At 39.7% G+C, this 26,411-nt stretch overlaps 1 protein-coding gene across 1 annotated transcript in view; it reads left to right on the top strand.

The window, feature by feature from the left end:
• The window catches only part of LOC122810654 (glycerol-3-phosphate acyltransferase 2, mitochondrial-like), a 938,290-nt gene that overhangs the window by 688,565 nt on the left and 223,314 nt on the right, over positions 1 to 26,411 (top strand). The window contains exon 9 of the mRNA XM_044082227.1: positions 6,826 to 6,957. Within this exon, the coding sequence (XP_043938162.1) occupies positions 6,826 to 6,957 (132 nt within the window). The remainder of the gene's footprint in view (positions 1 to 6,825; positions 6,958 to 26,411) is intronic.

Below are 26,411 nucleotides of genomic sequence, written 5' to 3'. Positions count from 1 at the left end.
GCCATGTGTTCTGTTTAAGCAGAAATTCTTTTTGGAATTCTTCCTCTTTAAGTCTCCCTTCAGTGCCATTTAGTGTAGTCTCTATATTTGTTATTTTTATATGGTGTTGCTGCAATAGTTCCTTAAGAGTATCAGTCTGTTTTTGAGAATTTAATTTGAGCTTTTCTGGTTCATTTTTAAAGCCATCCATCTTCAAAGATGGTTCCTGTAAGGTAGATGTCATCAATTGCAGTTCTTTTTTCAAAGCAGCATCTGGATGATAATTCCTTGAGTTGTTCATATTCAGTGACTCAGTATATCTCCATGTTACTTGACAGGAAAATTTTTGTACATCTCCCCCATTAATATTTATGTAGTTTAGTAGTTTATATATACATTTCTGACATTTTAAACTTGAAAATAATAAAATTGTTCCTATATTATTATAATAATAATAAAAGATAAAGCAGCTCCAGGGAAAAAGAGCAAAGTGCAGAGAAAATGAAGTAAAATAGAATAAAAACTGCACCAAAAGCTCACACACCAAAGATTTTAATTAAACAAAAAAGTGTTTTGTGTTTAAATAACAATATTTGGTGTGTGAGCTTTTTGTGCAGTTTTTATTCTATTTTATTATAATACTAGTTTATGGAGCTCTCAAAATTCACTGCTGTCAGTTGGCCTTTTAGGCTCCGCCCTCTGGAATGCCCGTTTTGATGGGGAGAAAAAGCAGAGAGCCATTTGACGAATTGCTGTCTGTCTGTGAAGTAGCTGGAAAACCAGGAGATAGTTGCAGGGGATAGGTTGAGTTGAGAAAGTTTGGAGAGGAGGATGGAGTGAGACTGACTGACTGGAGTTTTTAGGATGTGTTGGGGTAGTAAGTTCGAGGTTTTGGCTACTTTATTAGAGTAGAGGGAGTCTCCATGGTAGTTATGGGATTTAATTACCTTTAGAATTAATTTGTCAGATTATCTAAGGGACCTATGGTTTGTATTAGGTTGAACTAGGTCAGTGAGAGGAGGGCAGTTGTTGGGTTTATGGATGATACTTTGGGCAGTCGTTAGTTGGTTGAAAGATAATAGGCTGGATAGTTCAATCCAGCTGAGGTGGTGATTTCTTAGCTTCTTTGAAAAAGTGGCAGTCTCTTTCTTGGGGGGAGCTTTGTTGTTATCGACTCTAACAACAGATCTTGTAACTCCTTTACAACTTGTACTTCATTATGAAAAAAAAAATAAACCGGTTTGCTGCTTCTCCATATTTAAAATACCGTACCTGGAATGTGCTTTTACTTGATAGCTGTAACTTTATCTGGAAGAATTTGAAATTCATGTGCTTTCTGCTGAACATTTGTATTTTGTGTTTAACAAAGACAAAGCTGCTCTCAGAACCAGCTCTTTTTTTATGCTTAAAGGTGCAAGTGAGTGAAATCGCTTTCATCTGCCTTTCTTTTCAGCCTGTTCTAACCATGGGGAGCACTTGCTACCCTCTATGGATGTGCATTGCCAACTTAGTTATTAAATAAATAGATCCAAGTCCTAGCTTTTTATTTCCTTCTCCATTAAATATCTTGGCCATAAAGTTTCCAAAATTGGTCTCATCATATGGCTAATTGTATTTTTCCTTTTTGTGAACCCCTTCTGTCCCAGTGTAACTTCAGTCCCACCCATCCTGGTGGGAGCCTCTGATTTACAACATGGGTGACACATAGTTGCAGTATGTGTTGCACCGCATATAGCTAGTGCCCAGTGATCTTGGGCTTCCAAGCATAGTCACCCAATAAGCCAAGGGAAGTTCAGCATGTGGAGGACTTTCTTTGGAGATTAGTAAGGCCATAAGCATCTTACCAAGCCTGGCGATAGCCTTCTCCCAATACCATGGAACAAATGAGCCAATTGGATGTTAGATGTCCTGTTGCAGAAGCTACTCACTTTTTTGACCATCATGTTGAGGAAGAAGGTGCCAGATGCAGACAGCTGCAGTTAAGACTCCTAAGTCAGGTGTCTGTTCAGAGAAAGAAACTTTATAAGACTTAGTGCTATAATGAGTTAACCAAAACCAAATAACATTGCTGTTTACTCTGGAACCTTTTTGATATTCTTCTAAACTGTAGTCTGAAATGGCAGAATCTCAAGATCAGATTCTTGCAAGTGAACATGCCACTGGAAAAAATTTGTTAGCACTGTCTCAAGACATGTACGCACACCCATACATCATTCATACACACACGCTTCCTAATTCAGTATTTTGATTTCATTGTTCAGAACTGGAATCAGATATTTTTAAAATTATTATATTTTAAATATTTAAAAGCTAAAAGGTTTGTAGCATTTCATGTACTGTTTAGCTCAAGACTCAACTTGTTGGAAGTGAGCCTCAGAATTCAGATGGAAATAAAGCATTTCTTTAGAAATGCTGTGCCCTCCTTACCTGCCTTGTGGGAACTTCGCTGCCTTACATAAATATACCAACTCCATGGATGTACTAAGAGAAATGGGCTCACAATGAGTTGAGACTTTGAGAGGTTCAACCACGTTTGAGTTCTTGTGTTCCCTAGTTAAAAACTGAACATTTTACAGATTAAAATAAGATTAACACAACATACTGAGTTAAAATGGCATCCCTGGGGGCATGATTTAAGGTAAAAGTTAATAAATATCAAAATTTGCAGAATTAAAAAAATACAAAGAGAAGAGAGCCTGTAAGGAGATGTAAGAAGACCCTCTTGTCAAGATAATAGTTTAGGGGCCTTCTAGATGAGGCCTGTAAATTGCGTTTCTGATTCCAGAGGACTAAGGCGATAAGCCACAGTTTACTGTATATTTCAGCAGAGCCCTTGGAACAGTCAGTTACTAGGCTAATGGCCCTAGGCCTTTACAAGCCTAGCCACGTAATAACCTGAGTACCATTATTGACTGTAGGTAGATGGTCATTGTTGTCAGGGCAATTCTGTGATCAGCACTTGTTACCCCTTTCTGTGAAGGATATAGGTGCCACCCCCCAGGGGTGAATTTACAGTCACCCATTCAGTTGTCAAGGTTGCATTTGAATAGGGTCATTGAGGAGCTCTGCTTCACATGGCGTGAGAGCTTATTCCAGTGGAATGGCAATCGCTGGGAGATTTATCTATCAGCATGTTGATTTAATGTCAATGGCTAGGTTGAGTTCCTGGAGCGAGTTATTTTTCTCCCATTTGATTTGCAGATGTGCAGCATTTCCATTAGGGCAGGGTCCGAGACTGTTGTGTAGGCCAGGCACAGGTTGCTTCTCAGCAGCCTGTGTGAAACAGAGTACAGTGACAGGGCTTTCAGTCTTTCCATGTATGTCATGTATTGGAGGCCCTGGATTCTCTTGGTTAAAAACCTCTTTAGTCTCCAGTTGTTGCAGGTGTCTGGTGAGGGTACATACAGAAGGGAACATTGTAGTCAACTAGTGGTCTGATGAGGGTTAAGTACAGTGGAGCTATAACCTCCCTGGTCTTGGATGCAATACCCTTATTTATGAGATGCGCAATGTAGAATGCTTTTCTTACCATTACTGACACATAGGTTCATAGATGTGTACTAGGCTAATGGCCTTGGAGCCTTTACAAGCCTAGCCCATAGGATTACCCTGGCATCGTGATTGAAGTTTAGATTGCTATCAACCTGTGTTCCCAGGTCTCACACCACTGATTGTGAGCTTAGAGGGATGCTATCGATATCATAATTAGCAGGTCCTACTACATTGCTAGAGGGGATAATTAGGCTTTTTTTTTTCATTATTTTTAGTCTGTGAGTTTGGCACTAGTCATTTGTGTGTGTCAGCCCTTTTTGTAATATGTTAACATCATTGGGGGACTCTATGATTGCACCCAGATTACAATCATTTGCAAACTTGGTAAGCCACAAGTCATCTACCTTTGCCTGGACTTCAGAGAAATAGAGTCCATACAGTAGAGGGCCCAACACAGAACCTTGCGGTACCCCATTGGTAATTGGTCCACTGGTGGAGGTGGACTCCACAACTTTGACAGTGTACGTTCTGCTGGTGAGCCAGTTTGCTACCCATCTAGTAATGTATGGGTTAATCCCCAGCTGGGAAAGTTTCTCTATTATACCTGAATGGGAGAGTGTGTCAAAGGCCTTGGCTAAATCAGGATAGGCAGCATGTACTGTTTTGCCCTCATCCAGGGCTTTGGTGACATTGTCAAAGAATTCTGCTAGATTTAATAAGTAAGATCTTCCCTTCACAAAACCAAACTGGGTTGGGTCAAGGGTTCGAGTTTGCCTATGTCCGTCTGAATAAGATCCACGATGATTCTTTCCATGGCCTAGCAGATCAGGCTGGTTAGGCTTATGGGTTGATAGTTTCCAGAGTCAGTTGATGGACCCTCTTTTGTGCAAGGGGATTACTGTTCCTGTTCTCCACTCTGCTGGGACAAAGCCAGTTCTCAGGCTATGTTTAAAGAGCGTGCTGAGTGGTTCAACTAGGTCTTTTTTTTTTTAGATTGTTTAGTAAACAGCCTGGGATGTTGACTGGTCCCATAGAGGCCGTGTTTTTGGCCTTGGAGAGTGCTTGTATGACCTGTTTTTGAAGATGCTCTGTAGAGGACTGGTGTCAAGAATGCTTTTAGGTATGTCTGGTGAGGGCAGGGGTATGAAGTTATTGTCAGTTCTGTTGGCCAGAAGTTGGCAGTTTCCTCAGGTTCATTGTGAGTGCTACCTTCTAATATAAGTTCGGCACACAGCTGGTCTATTCCCTTTTAGGTTTTGGACATAGCTAAAGAATGCCTTATGATTTTTCTTTAGCGAGGGATGCTAATTTAGACTCTTAGCTAACTATAGAGGACTTAAGATATTTGATTTGCTTGTTCAAGCTGTGGAGTGTATTCTTCCTCTGAGTGAGTTCCCTACTGTTCTAGATATCAGTTTCTTTCTTTTATTGTATAGCTTATTTACACTTGGTCCACCAGGATGGCTTGTTTTTTTGGGAAGACCTGGTTTTGTTCCTGTTGGGTACAGCCGAGTCGATACATTTGTGTATTCCTCTGCATAGGAGTCATTGTTGGCTATGTTGACAGGGCCTTTGAAACTTTTCATACCATCACTTAGTAGGCTGTAGTTTGCTTTGGAGAAAGTTTTCAGTTTTTTGTTACTCCTGTGGGGGTGTCAGGTTTGATCTTTACTTAAATGAGAGAGCTTTATGTTCTGACCTTACCAGGGAGGGCAACACACAGGAGGTAGTGCAGTGACTCACTATGTTGTTGAGCACTAGGTCCAGGACATTTGAGCCCGTTCAGGGGCTACGGACCAATTGTTCCAGGGCATCTGAATTAACAAAGTCCAGGAACCTCGTAGTGATAATGTTTGTGCTCATGTAAGTCACCCAGTCGATGGAAAGATAATTGAAATCTCCCATGACCAAAGCACTTGGCTGTATACTGAGCAACTCTAACAAGTCCAGGTAGGTAGTGTGCTTCTCCTGGTTCCTGGTAGGGGACCTGTAGCTAGTGATGATGTGGAGGGGTATTTTACCTATAGTTAATTGGACCTGGAGAAGCTCGAGAGTCATACTATTTCACCAGTCTCAAGGTCTGTTTGGATTTAATGAGCAGCTACTTACCTAACACCAATGATCTGGCCTGGGAACAAGGCAACAACAGCTCTTTCAGATTAGTAGGACTCAAGTTGTGTAGTGCCTGGTAGGTAAGAACAATAATATGAAAATCAGAACTGGTCATGATTGGCAGCCTGCACAAATCCTACATCAGCATGTTATATGACATAACTGAGAGACCCAAACAAACAGTTTGTCCATGGAATTGTGCACCCACTATGACTGCACCTAAGGTAAACAACACTGATGCCTTACTTTAGAAGGCACCATTGCATGAGTTACCAACACATGGTCCAGTGATGGAAAAAGTTACAGATCCAACCAGTATTATTAAGGTATAAATGTGGTGTCTTGACAGTTAACATTTTGCCTTTGGGTCCAATAAAATTGATCAACAGTGGCCCCCAGTGCATCTCCTCGATAGACATGTCTGCCTCTCCCTGTCCCTTAGACTACCTCCAGCTAAAGGTTGGACTGATGAGGGGGTTAAGATGTCAGCGGTCCACATCACACTGTTGATCTAGGATTGTTTTTCCACTTAAGCATGTATGGTCACATTATTTTATTGGGACATGCAGTAGGAGTTCCATGCTAAACCTCTCACTTCTTCATAGAGATGATTGTGCAGTGCACCCCACCCACCCACCCTCAGGTAACATTATGCATGTTTCCCCAGTCTCTTGCCAAAGAAATCAACTACAACATGTGCCCTGTACACACACCCTCTCTCCTCCCAAGATAGGTTGTACTCCCTTGCGAGTATTTCAGGTGCCCGAGGCACTAATCAATTTATGTGGCTACCAAATCACGAGTTAAATTCCACAGCTGCGGTACTTTAATTATCTGAAAGAAGTGCAGAGCGCCTGGTCTGTAGTTGGGGCTTTATCGTTATATACCATGACACCGGAGATACTGTCCTTTAGTGAGAGTCTTTCACCAGGGATTACTCATTGATCACAGACATGAAAAGTTTGTTTTTCACCGTGTATAATAAAGAGAGAATAAGAGGAAGATGTCGCAAGCATTTTCTGTTCTGTGGCTTTATTTAAAGCTTTTTAGAATCTGAGTTGATAGTGTTTGTAAATGCACCCCTTCTGTACTGTAGTTTAATATGTTATAAAAATGAGAAGGCTAAAGGATGCTAGTCACAATAGTCTGTCAGATTAGATCGATCACAGTGCTGTGTCTTGCTTGAAATCTGTATTTATTTAAAAACTGCAACATGGTAATTTTAATTTTTTGCCCTTCTAGTTTGATCATGCACGTCATGCATGTGACACTAAAAGAACACGGATTTCAGAAGAACTGCTGTGGAAACCGACAGACGACTTTATGGACAGTGACAGTGACTATGATGATGATCTCCATAAGCGGTTGTTCAAGGTAGGATTGAAAAAAAACTTGGATATCGCACATCTGAGCAGTTTGCACCAAGTCTTCATGAGCGCATCTGCTGAAGTCTTAATTTACTATTGGTAATACCAGTGTTTTGCTTCTATTTGGAAATACTGTAGAATGTCCATCCTTCATGAGCCCCCTTCACAATGCCTCTGTCACTTTGTTGTGGTCAGTGGTTCATAAGCATCAGGGAAATGGCTTTAACTTTTCAGAGCAGCAATGAAGAGCATTAGACTGGCATAATCCTCAGTTGTGTTATGGGCAAGAAAATAGTCTATCTTGCTTCCTGTCTTTTTTCTCCTTTTCCAGTTCCCATCCATCCTGTAGCAACTTACTTGGTGTTGAAGTACCGGTCTTCTATATCAGATGTACGATGGAAGACATTTCGCCATTTATGTTGTTACATTTTTTTAGTGAGTTATGTACCTCCTTTGTAAGGAAATTTTGGTTCATAATTTTCCAGGCAGTAGTCAACTGAGCTCCAGAGTTAAGCGCTGTCACTCAGAATGACAATTTAGGTATCAGAAGCAGGACTAGCCACAGACTTCTAAGTCGTTCTTTTTCCAAGGATGCAATTCTGTTGAGTATTCTTGAATCTGATTTCTGTGAGAAGTTTGCAGTTGAAAAGTATTTTTCCCTAAGAAGTAGAGCACACAGAATAGTTTCATTAATTACACTTTTTATTGTTTCTTTATATGTCAGAACATTTTATGGCTGAAGCTATCATTTAAAATGAATTCTGTAGTTAATGTGAGTTGGGAGTAGCTGCTGATGCTTTCACCGAGTGTCTTTATTGTAGGGATTTCATTGGCATTTTTACAGGTTAAGTCAGCAAGTTTTGCTGATCTTGTTTTGAGGGAATTTCAGAAACATTGCTGCTGCTGCACTAAAGTATGCATCTAGTTTTATACCTCTGCAGTGAGTGTACAGTTGTAATTTCTTGTGTAATGTTGCACCGCTTTTGTTACCATGCTCTTGAATGCAGATGTTTTCTTCCAGTGTATGGCCATAACATCATGTGCTGGGCTAGGGAAGTGTACTTAGGCCCTGTAGCCCACCCGCATGTTTTCCTTGCAGTTATACATTTGATCCTAAAGTTCATGTTGGGAGAATTTCCAAGTCTGGTGCCTAAAAAGATTTACTCCCTCACTATGTTTACATGGCTACCAAAGCAAGAGCTAGATTAGATTTCTACACTGCATTTATTACCTGAGAGAAGCATACAATACCACTCACTGCCTCAAGTGCCAGTGTTTGGATCAGCCACATGAATACACAGGTGGGAAAAGCTAATGACTTGCCTTACATCTTGTATTGTGGTGGCTTTTGAGATTGCACAATGCGGGGACTGGCATATGATAGTCCCTGTGATAGTTGCAGGTTGGTATATGAACCCTAAATGAAAGGCAGAGATTCAAAGGAGAGAAGATCCATCATTCTCTCCAGTAGTCAAGTCCATTGTTGATGCGGTCATAAAGTAGTTATGTCACCAGCTCTCACTTGACAAGCAAAGATTCATGCTCATACCTGTACTGCGGTCAGCAAAAATCCCACAAGTAGTTTAACCTGTCAAACATTTTGGCAGGGAGAGTTTCATCTAAAGGTGTCAGCAACCACCTCTTAGATCTTTATTTTTTGGGTGAAGAAAAAGTTGGTTATGACCTTTGCTATGGTTCCTTCAGTAGGCTATGTATTGTCAACTGCAGTGCTGGTTCTGATCATGCTATAAAGCATAGCATGAAGTAACTGAGGCTTTCCTCCTTTAAGAATGAGCTCAGGCAGACCATCCTAAAGGCCAACTTCTGTGGGAAGACCTTCTTTGGACAAGCATACTAGTACTTGGCAAAGATCTCCAAAAGAGGAAGTAGTCATTGACCACTACAGTTTGTCTCTTTGAACATCTCCTCTCAGACCTTGCTGTTTTTTCAGACCCAGGCAGTTCCTTGGAAAGAGCAAATTTCCTTTCAGAATGAGGCAGGGACACCCAAGTGCCAAGCAGTCCTGCTTTCCCTGCTGTTTCAGCCAAGTAAGACAGGAGTCTGACTCCTCTAGTCCAGCAGTCAGTATTGATAACTGCTCAGGTTTGTCTATATGGTGGGGATTGAGCTCACTTTAGATTGGTGAGCCTTCACAAAGGAGTGGTGGATGCTCAAGTGGTCACTGATGATCCATATCTAAGGTCCTCTTTCAAACATGGGCTCCAGTCGGGGCTAGCAGTCCCTGCAAGGGTCTTAGAGCAGGCTCAGACTCTGCTCAGAGGGACCATAGGGACTACACGTCCTTTGGAACAAGGTCAGGAGATCTGATGCTGTCTGCTCTTAGTTCCAGAGGGGGTGATTGAATTCCATCCCAACTTGAACATCAGTGATGTAAACTGGAATGTCAGGTGCCAGCAGATGACTGACTCTTTCCAGCTGCAGCAGGTACCTAGATATCACTGGGCACAATAGACCTCTGATGGCATAGCTTTATATGGAGGTTCACACAGGAATTTTTTTTCTTCAGTTCACTCTGGGTAAGTACCACATCCAGTGTGGAGTGCTGATATCTGTTCTCTTCTTTTCAACCAGAGCTTTTACCTTGGTGTTAGCCAAATGGTGACCTTTTAAGAGAAAACTTGCTCTTATGTTCCCTTGCTAGGTCAAAGTTGGCTTACTATATTCCTATGGTCAGTCAGAAGACTCCCATGTAGTGCCAAATAAGTAAAATGTTTGTGGTTTGATGGGCAGTAAGACTTAAGTAAAATAATTTGGGGGGAAACGTATATGGTTAAATATAACTCTTGTAATACCTAATAGAATCTGAATGTTGCTGTAGAGTGGAAATGTTTAATATAGCTTCAATACAGTTGAGTTTGAGTGGATAGATAAATTTTAAAGTATAGGAATGCAGTAAAACTGTTATATAGATTTTTGTTTTGATCTAGAGTACTTAATTGAGTAGTTGTTTGTACAGCATAAGACTGTGTAAATTGTTGCTAAGAGCATTCTGTTGAAGGCTAAAGCTAATAAGGCACTAGGAATTCAATGTCTTTCTAACAAATGTAGGTTTTTTAGTGTTTATACTTTGGTTATTAACTCTATGGTAGTGTCCTTCAAATGGGTGCTTTCAAGGTTGCAGTCCTAGGGTGATAACAGTTAACTAGGAATGTCCCATTCTGATCAGTCTTTAGAGGATCCCCTCCATCTATGGGGAGTTAAACTGTTTCCAATGCTTGTGATTCCTGCCAATGAAGAGAGCAAGGAGATCCCAAATTTGGTAGCCTGGTCAAGGACTCAGTGGAGAACCTAGACTTTGACATTCTTGCTTCCTGTGTGTTTGATGATCTCCTCTGTCTTGATACTATTTAGACAACTGAGTGTCTTTTAAATATACTGTTTTGTAACATAACTGAACTGTTCTGTCTCAGACCATTTTCAGCTATGTCCTTGACCACAAAGGCACGAGTGCATAGTGTAGACAAATAGTTTAGATTAGCTATTCATTCAGCATGTTTTTGGGAGGTGGAATAAAACTGGAGTTACTTCAAAAAGATACATGCAAGGATGGAGAAACCTTGCAAACTCTACAGTGTGTGACTCGAGGTCAGAATGGAACCCAAAACACAAGAGCTGTAAAGCAGAAATGTTAAACACTGAGCCACTGTGCTGCCTAACATCATGGATTTCTCAGGTATGCTCTCTCAGAACAGGAGGATGCGTAGGCCGATACTGGTGGTATTCAGGGTTTCCTCTTCTACAGGCAGTTATTTACTCCCACCCCCAGAAGAGGAATTGCAAAAGAAAGAATGTAGATTTCCTTTTGGGTCCCCCATCCCCCACACTGGATACAGATTTGGATAAAGGGGGGTCTACCCCATTGGACGCTACCTCCACAGATGAACATAACTTGTAGGAGGCATACAATTCCTCTCTCCCACCTGCATGGCTCGTGTCTCCCTCCAAATAAGCTAGTTGACATGGTCTGTTCCATAATTTAGAATGAACTAGATATGGCTGTGATGATCCTCAGAAAAGCAGATATGATCTTGCTTGCTCCCAAAGACCATTTTGCAAAGGATCCCTTGTTGATGTTATTGTTGTGGCTGCTGCTTTGAAAAAAATATCCGTGAGGCTGCTCAGTCCATTCATCCTCTTAACAAGGACTGACTGACTGATGGGCAGCTTAAGGAACCATGTTTTTGTGTCCAGAACATTCTCTGTTAGTCTTGAACTGCAGGGTGCATATGGTAAACAGACCCTGGGTCAGTAAGCTACTGGCTGGGCAGTGTCCTGTTGCTCATTTTGGGTTAGCTGGGATAGCTCTGTTGAATGAAGGCTGGAGGTAAAACAAATCCACCTGCCAACATGAACTAAGGATTGCTACATTCACTGTAGGTTCACTAACAGGGTACAACTTGGAAGTGGATGACATGATGGTAAGAAGGAAACTGGACATCCTCTGTATCCAGGAGGCTAGATGGAAGGGTAGTGTGCCAAAGACAGCTGGTGTGAGGTCCAGAGTCCTAGTTATACAGGAGGACAATGGGCTGCAAATGATGTGGGAATTGTGGTAAGGAAGAGGCTCCAGAAAATAGTGAGGGATGTTGTCAGAATTAGTTGATGGACTCATGGCATTAAGACTCCAGGGTAAGGATAATGCGCTGTTCATATCAGCCTATGCTGGCAGGATTGTGATACTGAGGAAAAGAGTATATTCAAATAGCAGTTGCAGGACCTGATAGACAAAGCAAGACAGCATGAATTGGTGTTGATAATGAGTGACCTTGAATGCACATATCAGGACAGACAGAACAGGATATGAGGACTGTCTGTGTCCACATGAGTGGGGCAGTTTTGTCTAGCAGATGGTTTGATGATGGGCAGCACATGTAGATCAGAGTGCAAGTGATGTGTGTGCTGTATCTTTAAGAAGCATGTCAAGGCTGTACGTGCACGTATAAATTCCAGACATGTGCAATCCTTAGTGCCATTTTGAAAGAACAGCCAGAGAGAGAGAGCACACATGATCGCAGTTTAGTTTGTATATAAGTTACTTAGGTTAAAGTCAGTAAACTTCTGGATGTGTTTGTATAAAATAAAGCTGCTTGAACAGAACCCACGTTGACTCTTCTATTATGTCCTAGATAGGAGAGTGGCATTGTGTCAGAACTGGGATTGCAGGGAATAATATTCAGAGCCATGAGATGCAGAAACTACAGTGAAGGTAAAACTGAGAGAAAAGAGCACAAAAAAATATCCAGAAAAGAATAAAAGGTAATGTGAAATAGCACAAACTGTTTATTTGATGGAAAAGACAAAAAGGGGCATTACAAGGGCAAAATCCGCATTATTAAGCAAGCAGAAGGCACAAAACGTTTGTTAACTAAGAGAAATGTTTAAAATAAAAGATATTTGATGAAACGATTAATAGTAAAGCAAAACGAGTGTGTTTAAGGCAAAACTGGGTATGTTTAGAGTAAAACGAGCACAAGAAAAGTACATTGGGTATGAAAAGGGCTTAAATGAGCAAAACAAATATAATAAGGGCAAAGGGGACACATTAAACAAAAATAAAGCAAGGTGACTGCATGTATTTTGGCAAGGGCTCTGTTTTGGCAGAACTACAACTTTGTATTGTATCAAGGGCATAACTAAAGTTATTCAAAGTATCTCAAAGTGTGGAAAGTGCTTACAGAGTGTGCTTATTAGTGTGCATGTATTTTCAAAGAGTTTGTGTGCAAAGTGCAACTATTTTGTGAAATACAGTCAAAGTATAGCCATTTTGAAAGGTTTCTTGTGCTGGGTGTCTATTCGCAAAGTGCTACCATTGCAGAGTGTTTCTTGTACTGTAAAGAGTTGCCTAGCCAAGGTACCACCATTTTGGGGACATTTCACTGTGCTGTGTACAGTTATTCGCAAAGTGCTATTACTTCGAAGTGTTATTGAGTTTGGGCAAGAGATGTCCAGTTTATTCACATTGTGCAATTATTTGATATGTTTCTTAAACTGATGAGGTGATTTCTTGTAAAAAAAAAAATTTACAAGAGTGTTAAAGTACCCGAAAAGTTTATTTCTCAAAGTCCAGTTATTCAAAGGTACTACGAGTTTGTCCATTAGCACAATTTTGAAAGGCCCAAAAGATATAAATTCAGAAGCACAAAGGCATAGGAGAAAGTTACAAATACTAGCATACGTTTCTGGCATATGTGTGTGTTTCTGCTTATTTGCAAAACCCTTCACTGGTATTTGTTAATATGGCAGACGACTACTTGTATTTTTTTTCCAAACATCTTTATTAAATTTATGCATATGACAAAGGCAGTCTTACATTTATATATATAAAAAGCATACAAAATATCACTTTAATTGCAAACAGTTTACCTCACAGATACCATTGAAACAACTGTAGTTGTAAACATTATACATCACTTATAAAACCATCCAGTCATTGTCAATTAAGCATTATATAGCACATTCAAATCCTGCCTCTTAAACCTTGCTCCTGCTCTGCATATATTTCCACAATTCCCATTTTTTTCTATGTAGTTTGCTCCTTCCCTTTTCTAAAGATCCCAATTCCAGTTGTTTTATCTCTGTTACTATATTCACTACTTCTAGTAAAGTTGGTCTAGACTTTGATTTCCATTTTCTAGTAATTGTTTTTTTGGCAGCCATCCTAATTAGATTTAGCAAGGCTTTACTTATGTCTAGCCAATTCTGATTCTGTTGCATAACTCAGAAAAATCATCTCCCCAGTCAGTCCAATCTGCTCACCTAGCATCTCCGACAGAGCGGTCTGCAAGGAATCCCAAAAGTCTGCCATCTCATCGCACCTCCAAAAAATATGTTCCCAGGTATCTCTTTCTTGCTCGTCGTACCTCCAACATTTCCTATCCACCTGAGGAAAAATTCTTTGGAGTCTCCGGTTATAAAAATACCTATGTAAACTCTTCTAAGCAAAGATCCTACATCTTCTAGACTTTGTTGCATATTCCTGCCACTTGTATTTGATCAGAATATTGCAGAGAATTGGAGAATATTTGAGCAAGATTACAATATTTTTATACAAGCAGCTTATGCAGATGTAGATGCACACACCAAGGCATTCATTTTCCTAAACCTAGCTGGGTCAGATACCATAGAAAAAGAGCATTAATTTGTTCATTTGTGTATGCACCAGCAGTATGTGAAGGAGAAGGTGAAAACCATCATATTGTTGTACAGGCTGAATCAAGTGAAGACCCCGAGGATTTGAAGCGCATCTGTGTAACCCCCAGACAAATATTACATTAGAGAGGAATTTCTTTTACAGAAGAGATCAGAAACCAGGGGAAACATTTGCAGCTTGTGTAACTGACCTGAGAAGCAGAGCTAAAACGTATCGGTTTGGTGACTTAAAAGATGAGCTGATAAAGGCCAGGCTTGTGTGTGGTATTAGTAATGTTGCTGTGAGAAAGATTTTACTTTGTGGCAGTGATTTAATGTTGAGCAAAGCCATAGAGATTTGTCAAATCCATGAGGTGAAAGAAAAACACAGAATAATTCAGAAGCACAAAGGCATAATTTATGCAAGTGACAAGAACATGGTTTCAGTTTATGCAAGTGACAAGAACATGGTTTCAGTTGATTCCAGAGCAAATGTAGGTAGTATGCAACATGCAACATGTAACAAACTAGTAGTAACGAGTCCTAAAATCCAAGGTAGAACACAGTTTAAACATTAAAAGGTTTATCATCAACTTAAACGCTTTTCGTCACCTATAATATGGTAACTTCATCAGAAATAAGCACCAAATTAATACAATGGTTTAAAATACGAAAACCAAATTAACATTAATTGGTAAATGCCTTTTCTTATCCAGGGTTAAATGAGGCTTGCAACATATCTTGTCTGATGAAATTAAAGAGTTTAACTAGACGAAAGATATTACTAGTTAAAAGTTTACTTTACTATTTATATTTATATTTACAAGCTGGATTTTATTGTATATACAAAAAAATGGTGTCAACATTTTATAGACAGCACACTTTTAGTAGTATCTATGTTCATTTACCTTACAAATATTTTTAAATCGTAGGCACTTAAGTGGGCTTTGTGGACTAGTGTATTGTTACTTTGTGGTACACATTTCTTAAAACCGGATATTTCTTTAAATGAGATATCTCGCTGATTGGTTGGTTTTTAACATGTGTTAATTTGTTTTTTGTATTTTAAACCATTGTGTTAATTTGGTGCTTATTTCTGATGAAGTTACCATATTATAGGTGACGAAAAGCATTTAAGTTAATAATAAACCTTTTAACGTTTAAACTGTGTTTTACCTTGGATTTTAGGACTCGTTACTACTAGTTTGTTTTTTGTGGCTTCTGTTTTTACTCAGCTTGTTAGTACTTAGTATGCAACATGTGGGCCCAAGCACATGGCAGCTACAGGGTTTCCAAGGAAGACGCACAGCTTTCCAGCAAGTTCTAAGAAGGGTCCGTGCTCAGTGTGTAGTACAAGCATGAATCAGAAAAACCCAAATCTAGCTTTATTGTTAACTGTCACAATTGTGCAAATTATATGTCTAAAAGAGAGAAGTGCTTAGCATTTGGTCAGCAATGTCACAAATGTAAAAAAAATGGAACCATTTCCAAAAATTTTGCAGATCAAGTAAGCCTCACATAGCTGGAAGGAAAAGTCACACAAAAAAGCAAACTGATAAAGTAGAGCCAAAGCAGCCATATTTCTTTGTAGATGGTGTATCAGTGCTTGGTGAGATAGTTGATGCAGGGGATTTATTAACAAGAAGCAAAGTGTTTTGTACTGTCCAGATTTACTTATTTTATTTTATTTTACATTTGTTAACCGGGAAAGTCCGACTGGACACACACCCATTTTCAGCTGAGGCCCAGGGAGAAAAGCTCCAATAGCATGTCATAAAAAAATTACACAAGAATATCATACAGAGATATAGGTTCCCTAGAAACATAATTTATGTATAGATTTACCATTCCTTTAGTAAAGTCAGCATACATCATTCTAGTAGTAGGGTTTATATAGAATATAGACTATAAATACTCAAGATTTTTTTTTCTTTCTAAATTATGAGTGCTCTCAATATTTTGTTACAAAAATAACCAGTGAATATTAAGCTTTACAATGAAATGAATTAGGGGACCTTTAATAGAATCCTTGAACATGATATTAGTGCAAATTAACCTGCGGAGTAGCATGAACAAAGCCAATTGAGAAGTAGGTTTTCAGGAGTTTATTAAATTGAATAGTGGAGGTAGTGGAGGTTATTTGGCTAGGTAGTGAGTTCCAGATTTTGGTAATAGTGCAGGCAAAGAGAGATTTGCCAGAATCATTTTTGTGTCTGATAATGCTTATTAGGTGCTGAGAACTGATCGTAAGGCTCTGGTAGGGATGTGGGGGTTAATTATATTTTGAAGTGCAGTTTTTTTTTTCTGGAAGGTAGAAGAGATTATGCGCTATTGTGAGTTGATTAAACAGAAGTAGTTGAGGTAGCTTGAGCCAATTGAGTTGATTAAGGGCGAGACAGTGATGGGATTTGTATGAGGTTTCAGTAGCGAACTTGGCTATTTTGTTATAACAAGATTCCATTTTGTTCAGATCACTCTGGCGGAGATTAGTAAGGATGGGAGAGGCATAGAGAAGGATGGATAAGAGATGAGTTCTCTTGCAATAGTAGCTTTGGTATGTTTAGTTATAAAGTGTTTGTTCCTATAGAGAAGTCCTAGTTTTTTATTAACTTTCTTAATGGTTTGTGCTATATGGAAGTCAAATTTGAGGTTATTGTCTATTTCTACACCTAACAGTTTAGTATGTGCAGTTGGAGTGATTTGAATGTTATCTTTGGAGAGAATGGTGAAAGTGTTGTTGGGGGGGGGGGGCACATGACCTGGGCCGAAAATAATTAATTTAGTTCTTTGGGGGTTAAGAATAAGGTTGCTGTTTGTGAACCATGTTTCGGCTAGAGTAAAAGTGTTTTGGGTGAGGATTTGCAGTTCCTTTAATGTGGGGGGTGGCACTTATAAGGGTGGTGTCATCTGTGTATTGTACTACTGATGCTGTGAGTGAGGAGGAATTGATTTGGTTGGTGAATAGTGAGAACAATAGTGGGCCAAGGATGGATCCTTGAGGGACACCTGTGGATACTGGTAGCATGGGGGACAGCTGGTCATGCCATAGGACTGCCTGCTGTCAACCAGATAAGTAGCTAGTAAACCATGATATAGTGGGGAGGGGCTGAGGCTTAGGGTGGATAAACTTTGGAGAAGAATGCTATGGTCTACCATGTCAAAGGTTTTGGGTAAGTCTAAGAAAATGGAAGATACAAATAGTCCCTTGTTTCTATTGTGGTTAACTATATCTGTAAATGATAGTAATGCTGTGGTGGTGCTGTGGGATGGTCTAAAGCCATGCTGGGTTTTGGAGATTAAGTTGTTTTGTAAGTGGTACCGAAATAGTTGGGAATGTACAACTCTCTCTAATATCTTGGATACAGGTGAGAGTATTGCGATTGGGTGGTAGTTGGTGAGTTCTAAGGAATTGCCCCACTTTGTGCAGTGGAATAATGTGTGATGTTTTCCACAGGGTGGGGACTTTGAATTCTGCAAGTGACCTGTTTATGAGGATGGACACGGGATAGGCTATAGCATCTGCTGCTATCTGAAGGAATTCGGCTGGTAGGGTGTCAGCAGCTAGTGTGGTTGGTTTGAGTTTCTTAAGGAGCTTTGAAATAATTTTAGTGGGTACAGGGTGTAGGGGAAAAGTTGATGGTATTGTTTGAGTAGTAGGGTGGGTTTTGCTAGCACCTGGTATAGGGCTGCTAGTGGTATTGAGGGCATTGGTAAGGGTTTGGACTGTTTCGGTAAAGAACTTGTTAAATTGTGTGGGAATGTTGTCATGGTTGTTTGATTGTACTGGGGTTGGGGTGCTGGCTTTACTTTGGTGGATTATGCTATTTATTGTAGCCCAAATTTCTTAGGGTTGTTGGCATATTTTTCCTGCATGTTTTTGTAGTAGTTACTTTTGTCTAGTTTGATTTGTGTTTTGGCTTTGTTTCAAAGTTCTTGGTAGGTTTGCCTCAGATTACTGGTTTTGTTCTTTTGGTAGGCCTGATCCCTCTCTTTCATTATAGTCTTAGTATCTTTAGTTAGCCATGGAGCATAGTTAGCTCTTAGTCTTATAGTTCTGGAGGGGGCATGACAGTTTAGGATTTGCAGGAAAGTGGAGTTAATGTACTATACGGCATCATCTAGAGATAGTAGTTTTAGGGGTGTCCAATTACACCTTTGTAGTGAATTGATGAAGTCAGGTTTTTTAAAGGTCTTTTGTTGCGTATTACTCTGAGGTTGGGTTGGCTTATGTAATGGGGTCTGTTCCAAATTAGGTAGGTTGGTTGATGATCACTTAGACTGTCAGGTAGACAGCCAGAGTTCCATGCTAGAGTGGGGTCACATAACAGAATCCAGTCTAAGATGGCTTCGCGTTTTGAGGTTTTACTGGTTCTGGTTGGGGTGGATATAATTTGGGTAAGTCTATGGAGGTTAATGTGGGTAGTTGGAGTGTGGCTAGAGCAGTTCAGCCTGTCACTATTAAAGTCACCTAATAGTACAGTTTGTTGTGGCATGGAGTTTGAGATCCACTTTAGCAAGGTTTTCATTATAGTAGTGTTACTGCATGGTGGAATGTAGCCACCTGCAATAATGATACGTTTGTTTGAGTTTAGTTTTAATTTAGCAAGGATTAGATCAACATCTTTGATTTCTTGGGTGTTATAATCAATTTGTTCAATGGTGAGATGATTTTTGGAACAATATTGCTACGCTACCTCCCTTTTTCTCTACTCTATCTCTGAGTATTATGTTATAACCAGGGGCTGTAATCTCATTATTGTGGTGTTCTGGTTTAAGCCATGTTTCAGTTAGCACTGCTATTTCTGGTTTATATACAGCTAGAAGGGCATGAAGGTCCTGGATTTTAAGTATACTTCTTGCATTTATGTTAATGAAGAGAAGAGAGGAGGTAGGTCTATAGTATAGGGGTTTGGCTGATTAGAGTCTGTGTAGGGTGTTGTGGTGGGCCCTGGATTAGGGTAAATGTCACCACAGCGAATGAGTTTGTCGAGTAGGTGAAGATACGGTTTAGTTAGTTTGTGTAGCAATTTAGTATGTTTTAATGAGGAGTGAGGGTTAGTTCTGGCTGACAGTTTGTAGTGGGAGTAAGAGACTGATCTAGAGGAGGTGTGAGGTCTAATGGTGTGATAGGGATGTTACAAAGTTTCAGGGGAGTGGATAGAGGTTTGGTTTGCCATTGTGGGGGGTACAGATATATAGTGGAGTGTGGTAAGAGGAGAGAGGTAGGAGAGCAGGCGAAAGGTGAAGATAGTACATAGGTAGAGTAGTGCTTTTATTAAATGGGACTGTTTATAGTTCATCATGTTTGGTGAAGAATGTTTAAGGGTAGTGTCTTAAAGTAAGTGGATTTGATATACTAATAATGAATGATAGTAAGGGTGTGGTGAAGGGTGTTGGTTTGTAAGTGATATGTGTGGTGTGAAACTAATTGGGTGGGAGGGAACTGATAGAGGGTGTGGTGTCTAACTATAAATATAATTGATATGGGGTGGGTGGGAATGGGGGTAGGGTTGGGGAGCGGAGTGAGCGGAGCGGGGCAGAGCCAGTAGTCCAAGACACTGGAGAGTTTGGGAGACTATCAGTGTTATGTGAAAAGAGAGCCTATTACTGCAATGTGTATCCTATATGGGTGGAAGGTAGTTATGTGCCATTTAAGTAACCTTAGACTAAATTCAAACAAAATAGTCAGTATATCACAGATGTGTTGTGTAATTCAGGGAGCTGGAGTGTGGGCAGGATGGGTAGGAAGAGGTAAAGGTGCACTCTAGATTATAGAGGAAAAGTATAACTAAGAAGGTAACAGATATATTGGGGGGGGTGATGCCTGCCGCTAATCTGTGATGCAGCGTTTGACCACACTAAAGTCAGTCAGCTGTCCTTAAGGGAGTACACTATGTAAAGTACACTAAACCAAGAACGTTAACATATATTCACTACTTGCAGGCTATGGTTCTCTCAAACTTCTTTGCTGGGTCCACAGTATTTTCTGGGTGATTCTTCTTAACTGTTGTAGGTATTTGATGGGAGGGGGAAACCCTTAAATAATGGTTACAAATGGTCTGGAGGAGGGAAAGATAGTACTCAAGGTGTTTGCATACAGGCTAGGACATTTTTTGTTCAAAAATTGCTTTCTTTTTCTTTTAGTTTTTGCACTACTCCCATAGGTATACACGGTCCTAGCACAGCAAGTTGGTCATTCACGTGTTATATCTAAGCAGCTTTACCTTATAAACAGAAAAATACAGTTCAGGCGGTGTTCACTTATCTTACTTAAACAGTGCAGTCATCAAACAGCACGACCAATTTAGAAAGTGCAAGGTCCCAAACGTAGAAATATCGATGAAACAGTAAGCCAAGTGGAGCTGTGGAATCTGAGAGTACATTTAAATGTCTCCGTACAATGAGAGGAGGCTGGATAAGTCTCCAATTCCACCCTGCAGGTCAAGCAGAATCTTAATTTGCGGTTATTTAGACCGGTAACCCAAGTCAAATGTCCACCAAAAAGTAGGTTACACGGACTTTAACTATCAAGTTTTATCTGTTAAGTACAGGTTGTGTTCATCAACATTCTAACTAGTCGTTAATAAGCTATATCCAATGCAAGCGGGAGTCGCTATGCTATATTATAGACAGCCTTTGCTGTAGCCATTAAACATTTTAACCAGACTGTGAATTACCACTTTAACGGCTGGCAATGCTGACAGATATACTACTGCAGCTATTATGTATACACTTGGATGTTAAGTAAGCCAGTATCCAGAAATAATCAGGTTAATTCAATTGTATATCAGACAGCATACAGCACGCAATGCTGTTTAATTAAAGGAGCTGTTGTGCGCTTCCCTTTACTGCTCCTAAAATATAAGGCAATGCACTTGGATGGTATGTAGGCCAGTAATCAGTCCAATTCAAGTATATAACAGCCAGCACACAGAACGTTATGCTGTTTAATGGAAAATCCACAGAGCTCAAAGTAGACACTGGTTCAAAGTGTAATGTTATATCAGCAGACACATTTGCTAAAGTGAGAACTAATGAACAGCTCGATGTAGCCAGTAGTGCGAGACTTGCTGCTTATGGAGGTGAAGAAATTCAAACCGAAGGCTCAGTGATGCTTTCATGTTATTTGGCCGAGAATAGTCTGAAGACCAGTGCAAACTTTATTGGGTCTCAAAGATAGTTTGAGAATGAATCTGCTTTCTTTTGCTAAACAAGTTCCATCATGTAAGTGCATTTCAGAGTTCTAATTTTTCTGAAGCCATTTTCTCAGAGTATAGTGATGTTTTCGATGACAAGTTGGGCAAGGTTCCAGTTGTGTATTCCATGAAGGTAGGCTCAGAGGTCACTCCAGTACTCAAACAAGCGAGAAGAGTTCTAATAGCTATGCAGGATAAAATTAAGGCTCAGCTGGATAAAATGGTGCAGCAAGGTGTGATTTGTCCAGTCTCAGAACCAACTGAATGGGTGTCGTCCGTGGTAGCCACTCACAAAAAAGGCTCAGATGAAATCAGAATATGTATTGACCCAAGAGGTCTGAATAAAGCATTAAATAGACCGTATCATCCAGTGCACACAGTCGAAGAAGTTGTAGCTCTAGTACCAAATGCCACTGTTTTTTCAGCCTTGGATACAAATAGTTCATTTTGGCAACTGATGCTTAATCGCAAATCCTCATTTCTAACTACTTTTGGTACTCCGTTTGGGAGATGCAGATGCCTAAGGATGCCATTTGGAATAAATTCTGCAAGTGAAGTCTTTCAGCATGTAATGGAGTAAATTTTTTCGAGTTATCCTTGTGCCGTAATACTAGATGATCTGTTGGTTGGAGGCATGAAGCAGAGCATGACAGAAACCTCAAGAATGTCCTAGACAGGGCACGTGAAATAAACTTGAAGCTTAATCCTCTGAAGTGCAAATTCAGACTCCAGAAGTTACCTACAAAGCACATTTGTTTACGAGTACTGGCTTGAGACCAGACCTGACCAAGCAAGCAGCTATTATTGAGATGTCATCACCAGATAATGTACAGCTCTGCAGCATTTTCTATGCATGGTTAACTATATAGGCAAGTTTATACCAGACGTCAGTGAGTTGATAGCACCTTTAAGAGAGCTAACGTGCAAAAATGTTGCATGATCATGTTTGGAACAACACCAGAAGGCATTTGCAGACCTTAAGCAGAAAATGGCCACCCCCCCGCCTACATTAAGATTCTATGATATTAACAAACCAGTCACTCTTGTGATGCTTCAAAATTTGGTCTTGACGCAGTTATACTTCAAGGAAGCAGATCAGAAGCCTATGCATCTAGAACATTTACCAAAACTGAGATGTAGTATGCTCAAATTAAGAAGGAGCTTTTGGCAATAGTATTTGCATGTTCCAAGTTTCATGATTATGGTCAAGCTATTCATATTGAAACTCACCACCAACCTCTAGTTACTATTCTAGAGGAAGCAACACAAACATCCACAAAAATTCTGGTCCACTATAAACAAGATCTTTCTACCAGGGAAAACGGGAGCACACCCTCCCACCACTAACAACTCAGATAGTATTGCTACTCAATTTAACAAATACTTTACAGAAACCATCCAAGAACTATCCAAGAGTCAAACTCCCTCAAAAGCCAAACCCTACATCCCCACAAATAATACCTCACCATTATTCTCTCTCCAACCAGTAGCAACTGATACTATCAAAAAGCTACTGAAGAAATTAAAACCCACCAGACTTGCTGCAGACGGTCTACTTGCTGAATACTTAGTTAATATTAGAAGGTATAGCATATCCTGTATCTTTACTAATTAATAGATCCATAGCTGAACACCAGGTCCCTCCCATCTGGAAAACCCCCTATATCGTTCCCCTACATAAAGGTGGCCCATCAACAGAACTAGATAACTATAGACCAATTGCAATATTGTCTCCCCTATCTAAAATACTTAAGAGAGTAATTCATAAACAAGTTACCAACTACCTACTCATTAACAATCTTCTAATACCCAACATGGTTTCAGACCATACCATAGCACAACCACCGCACTAATGTCTTTCATTAACGCTGTCACCTTCCACAGGACTAATAATAATTACGTCTCTTCTATCTTCCTAGACCTGTCAAAAGCCTATGACATGGTCTCACATACTAACCTACTTAATACCCTCATTTAACTACATTTCTCAAACCCCACATTTGCATGGTTCCATGATTACCTCACAGGGCGGCAGCAAACTCTTTCTCCCCTACTACCAGTCATCCTTGGAGTTACCTCAGGGTTCTATCTTAGGCCCACTTCTATTCTCTATATTTACTAACAACCTCCATCTATCAACCACTCATACATCTCGCATCCAATTTGCAGAGGACCCCACAGTGATTTGTTCTGCACCCTTTCTGTTGGCGCTTCAGACAAACTCAAAAAGCTAATCTAATCTTAAACCCTAAAAAAAAAAAAAAAAAAAGCCAGTGGTCTTCCTCCCTAACACAGCTGCATCCCCCTCTAACACCTTCTTCAATACCTCAACTTAACAATACCATCATCACCCCATCACCACACACTAAACTTTTAGGAGTAGAACTAGACTGAAAACTCAAATTTGATATTCACATTTCCCAGACAGTGAAAAGGGTACATAAAAAACTTAGTACTCTGTATAGGAATAAACACTACTTTAATAAAAAAAGCAAAATAGCCATTGCATAAACACACTTAATCTCCACATTATTGTATGCAGCCCCCATCCTCACTAATCTCAAGAAAACTGAATTACAACAACTTGAATCCTGCTACAATAAAATTGTAAGATATGCCACAAATTCACCAGCTAGATCGCACCACTGCCTCGCACTGAAACAACTTAACTGGTTAGAGCTCCCCCAACTCCTAAAATATACTCAACTAACAGTGGCCCACAAAATATGGTCAGAGCCACATAAAATACCAGCATTAGAAACTGTTCTTCAACCCCATGTTGTCAGCAGACCACTCCGGTCCTCATACAAACAACAAATAAAAAACCCACTTATCCAAAAACCGAGCAGGAGACTCCCTATTTGCGAACTACATAGGTAAAATCTGGAATGAACTACCTGTAAACATTACCTCTATACAAGCCTTACCACTATTTAAAACTAGCCTAAAAAATCATTTCCAAAGTAAATCACTCTGCCCATGCTCCAACCCCAGGTGATATATAGGAACCCACTCTCAGCTGCTCCTGCCTAATGTAAAACACAGAAACTAAGATTATTTTTAACATCACAATGTTACCTACCTCAAACAACATTCTTCCACTGATGTCTAAATTCAACAGAAATACACTATGATATCTTACATATACCACAATCTTATTCTCATCCTGGCTGTCTATATTCCACGTCCCTACATAAAATTCCTCTAATTTACTAATGGAACATTCAGTACTAGTTGCCATAACACATTGTATAACATTGTATATACTACTGTTACGTGTATTGTACTGATCCATATTTCATCACATTTAAGTTTTGACCGTTGATGCTTTGTATTACTCTATTTATGACCATGTTCTTCTTTATTCTTATTTGGTTTGTCTACTTACTAAGTGGAGCTTTTTTCCTTCTTTTATTGATTTGTATGTAATCACATTTAAGTCTTGTATTGATTTGTATGTAACTGGAGCTCTTCTCCCCGTGCCTCCGCTGAAAAAGGACATGTGTCCAGTCGGACCTTCCCAGTAAACAAATGTAAAATAATAAATAAAGAAGCCTATGCATTTTTCTCCTGCAAGATTACAAAGAATGATGCTCAAATTGCAAAAGTACAATTTCAAAATGGTCTACGCAAAAGGCAAATTGCTCTGTCTTGGCTGATAACCTTGTCCAGATCGCCCAGAAATATGACAAAACAGCTTGACGCAGGAAATTTTGACTGATGTGATGTCAGTGCATACTTTTTCCATCAGTAGACTTGAGTTGAGATCCCACTCAGACTGATCCAGTTTTGCAAAAGCTCAATCACTACATTAATGTTGGATGGCTGTCAAAGCTGTCTAGTGTACCACCTGAAGTGCAAACCTATTTTCCTTACAGAGATGAATTGTTGTGGATGATGGCATTATTTTTAAAGGTCCTAAATTGTTCCTGCTTCTTTACAATAAGAATATATACAGATTTTGCATCGTGGTCACCCAGGATCTGCATCCACTAAGAGAAGAGCTAGAGAATTAGTATTTTGGCCATCATTACCAAAAGACATTGATAGAGTACTTTTTTCTTGTTCGGAATGCAATAGTACTAGACTGCGTTTGCAAAGTGAACCACTTCAGCTAAGTCCAGTTCCTGAACTACCTTGGTTTACAGTAGGAACTGATATCTTTGAGTGGAACAATCAACACTACTTGGTTTTGGTAGAGACTTATTCGAATTGATTTGAAATCGATCTACTACCTAAGCGAGCATCCACTGCTGTTATTACTAAGTTGAAACGTCATTTCTCAGTTCATGGTAGTCCACACCAAGTTCTTTCTTCAATGGAACTCAATTTATTAGCCAGTTGTTTCAGAAATTTTCAAAAGAATGGGACTTTGTATGTCACTAGTAGTCCTGAATATCCTCAGTCCAATGGCCTAGCTGAACGTGCAGTGCAGAGTGCAAAGCAATTACTTGAAAGGTTGAAGCATGACAATACTGATGTGTTCTTGAATTTGCTTAATCTCATAAACATACCCCGTGATGATATTCTTGGCTCAGCTGCTCAGACTACTTCCCAGGCCTACTAGAGCTACGCTACCCATTACTTACAGTTTATTGAAGCCTAAACCTAAGCACAATAAAACCATCAAGGCTCAATTGTTTAAGAAGCATAATATCCGGAAATCTAGTTATGACAGATCAAGCAGATTATTTCATCCATTGAGGGAAGGGCAGACGGTACGAATACAGATAAAATATTTTGATCAAATTGGATAGATTGCAGGCATCTGACATGTTTGAAGATATATATATATATATATATATATATATATATATATATATATGCTGTTTAGATCATGAGTCATATCTGGTCCCCAGGACGTCTGTATTAGCACAGCTTACCAGTTTTGCCTAATTGTCATGAATGCTTGGAAGGTAGCATCTCAGCTCATTTGACTCTTCAGGCTTCATACATTCAGTCGGAGGAAGACATTATAACTGACATGCTGATGAGGACCATGACAGACCCTCACCAATGGAAACTACTTACCAGGATCTTCCAGAAATGGATCCAGATCTCTCTTCTGTGCAGAATTTCTTTAATAGGCATGAAATGCAGATGCTTTATCATTCCA

Source organism: Protopterus annectens, chromosome 9.part0, assembly GCF_019279795.1.
Source record: "Protopterus annectens isolate FY-2018-M chromosome 9.part0, PAN1.0, whole genome shotgun sequence".
NCBI classification, from domain to species: Eukaryota; Metazoa; Chordata; order Ceratodontiformes; family Protopteridae; genus Protopterus; species Protopterus annectens.
Note: the sequence above shows the minus strand (reverse complement) of the source record. Positions and strands in the feature narration are given on the sequence as shown.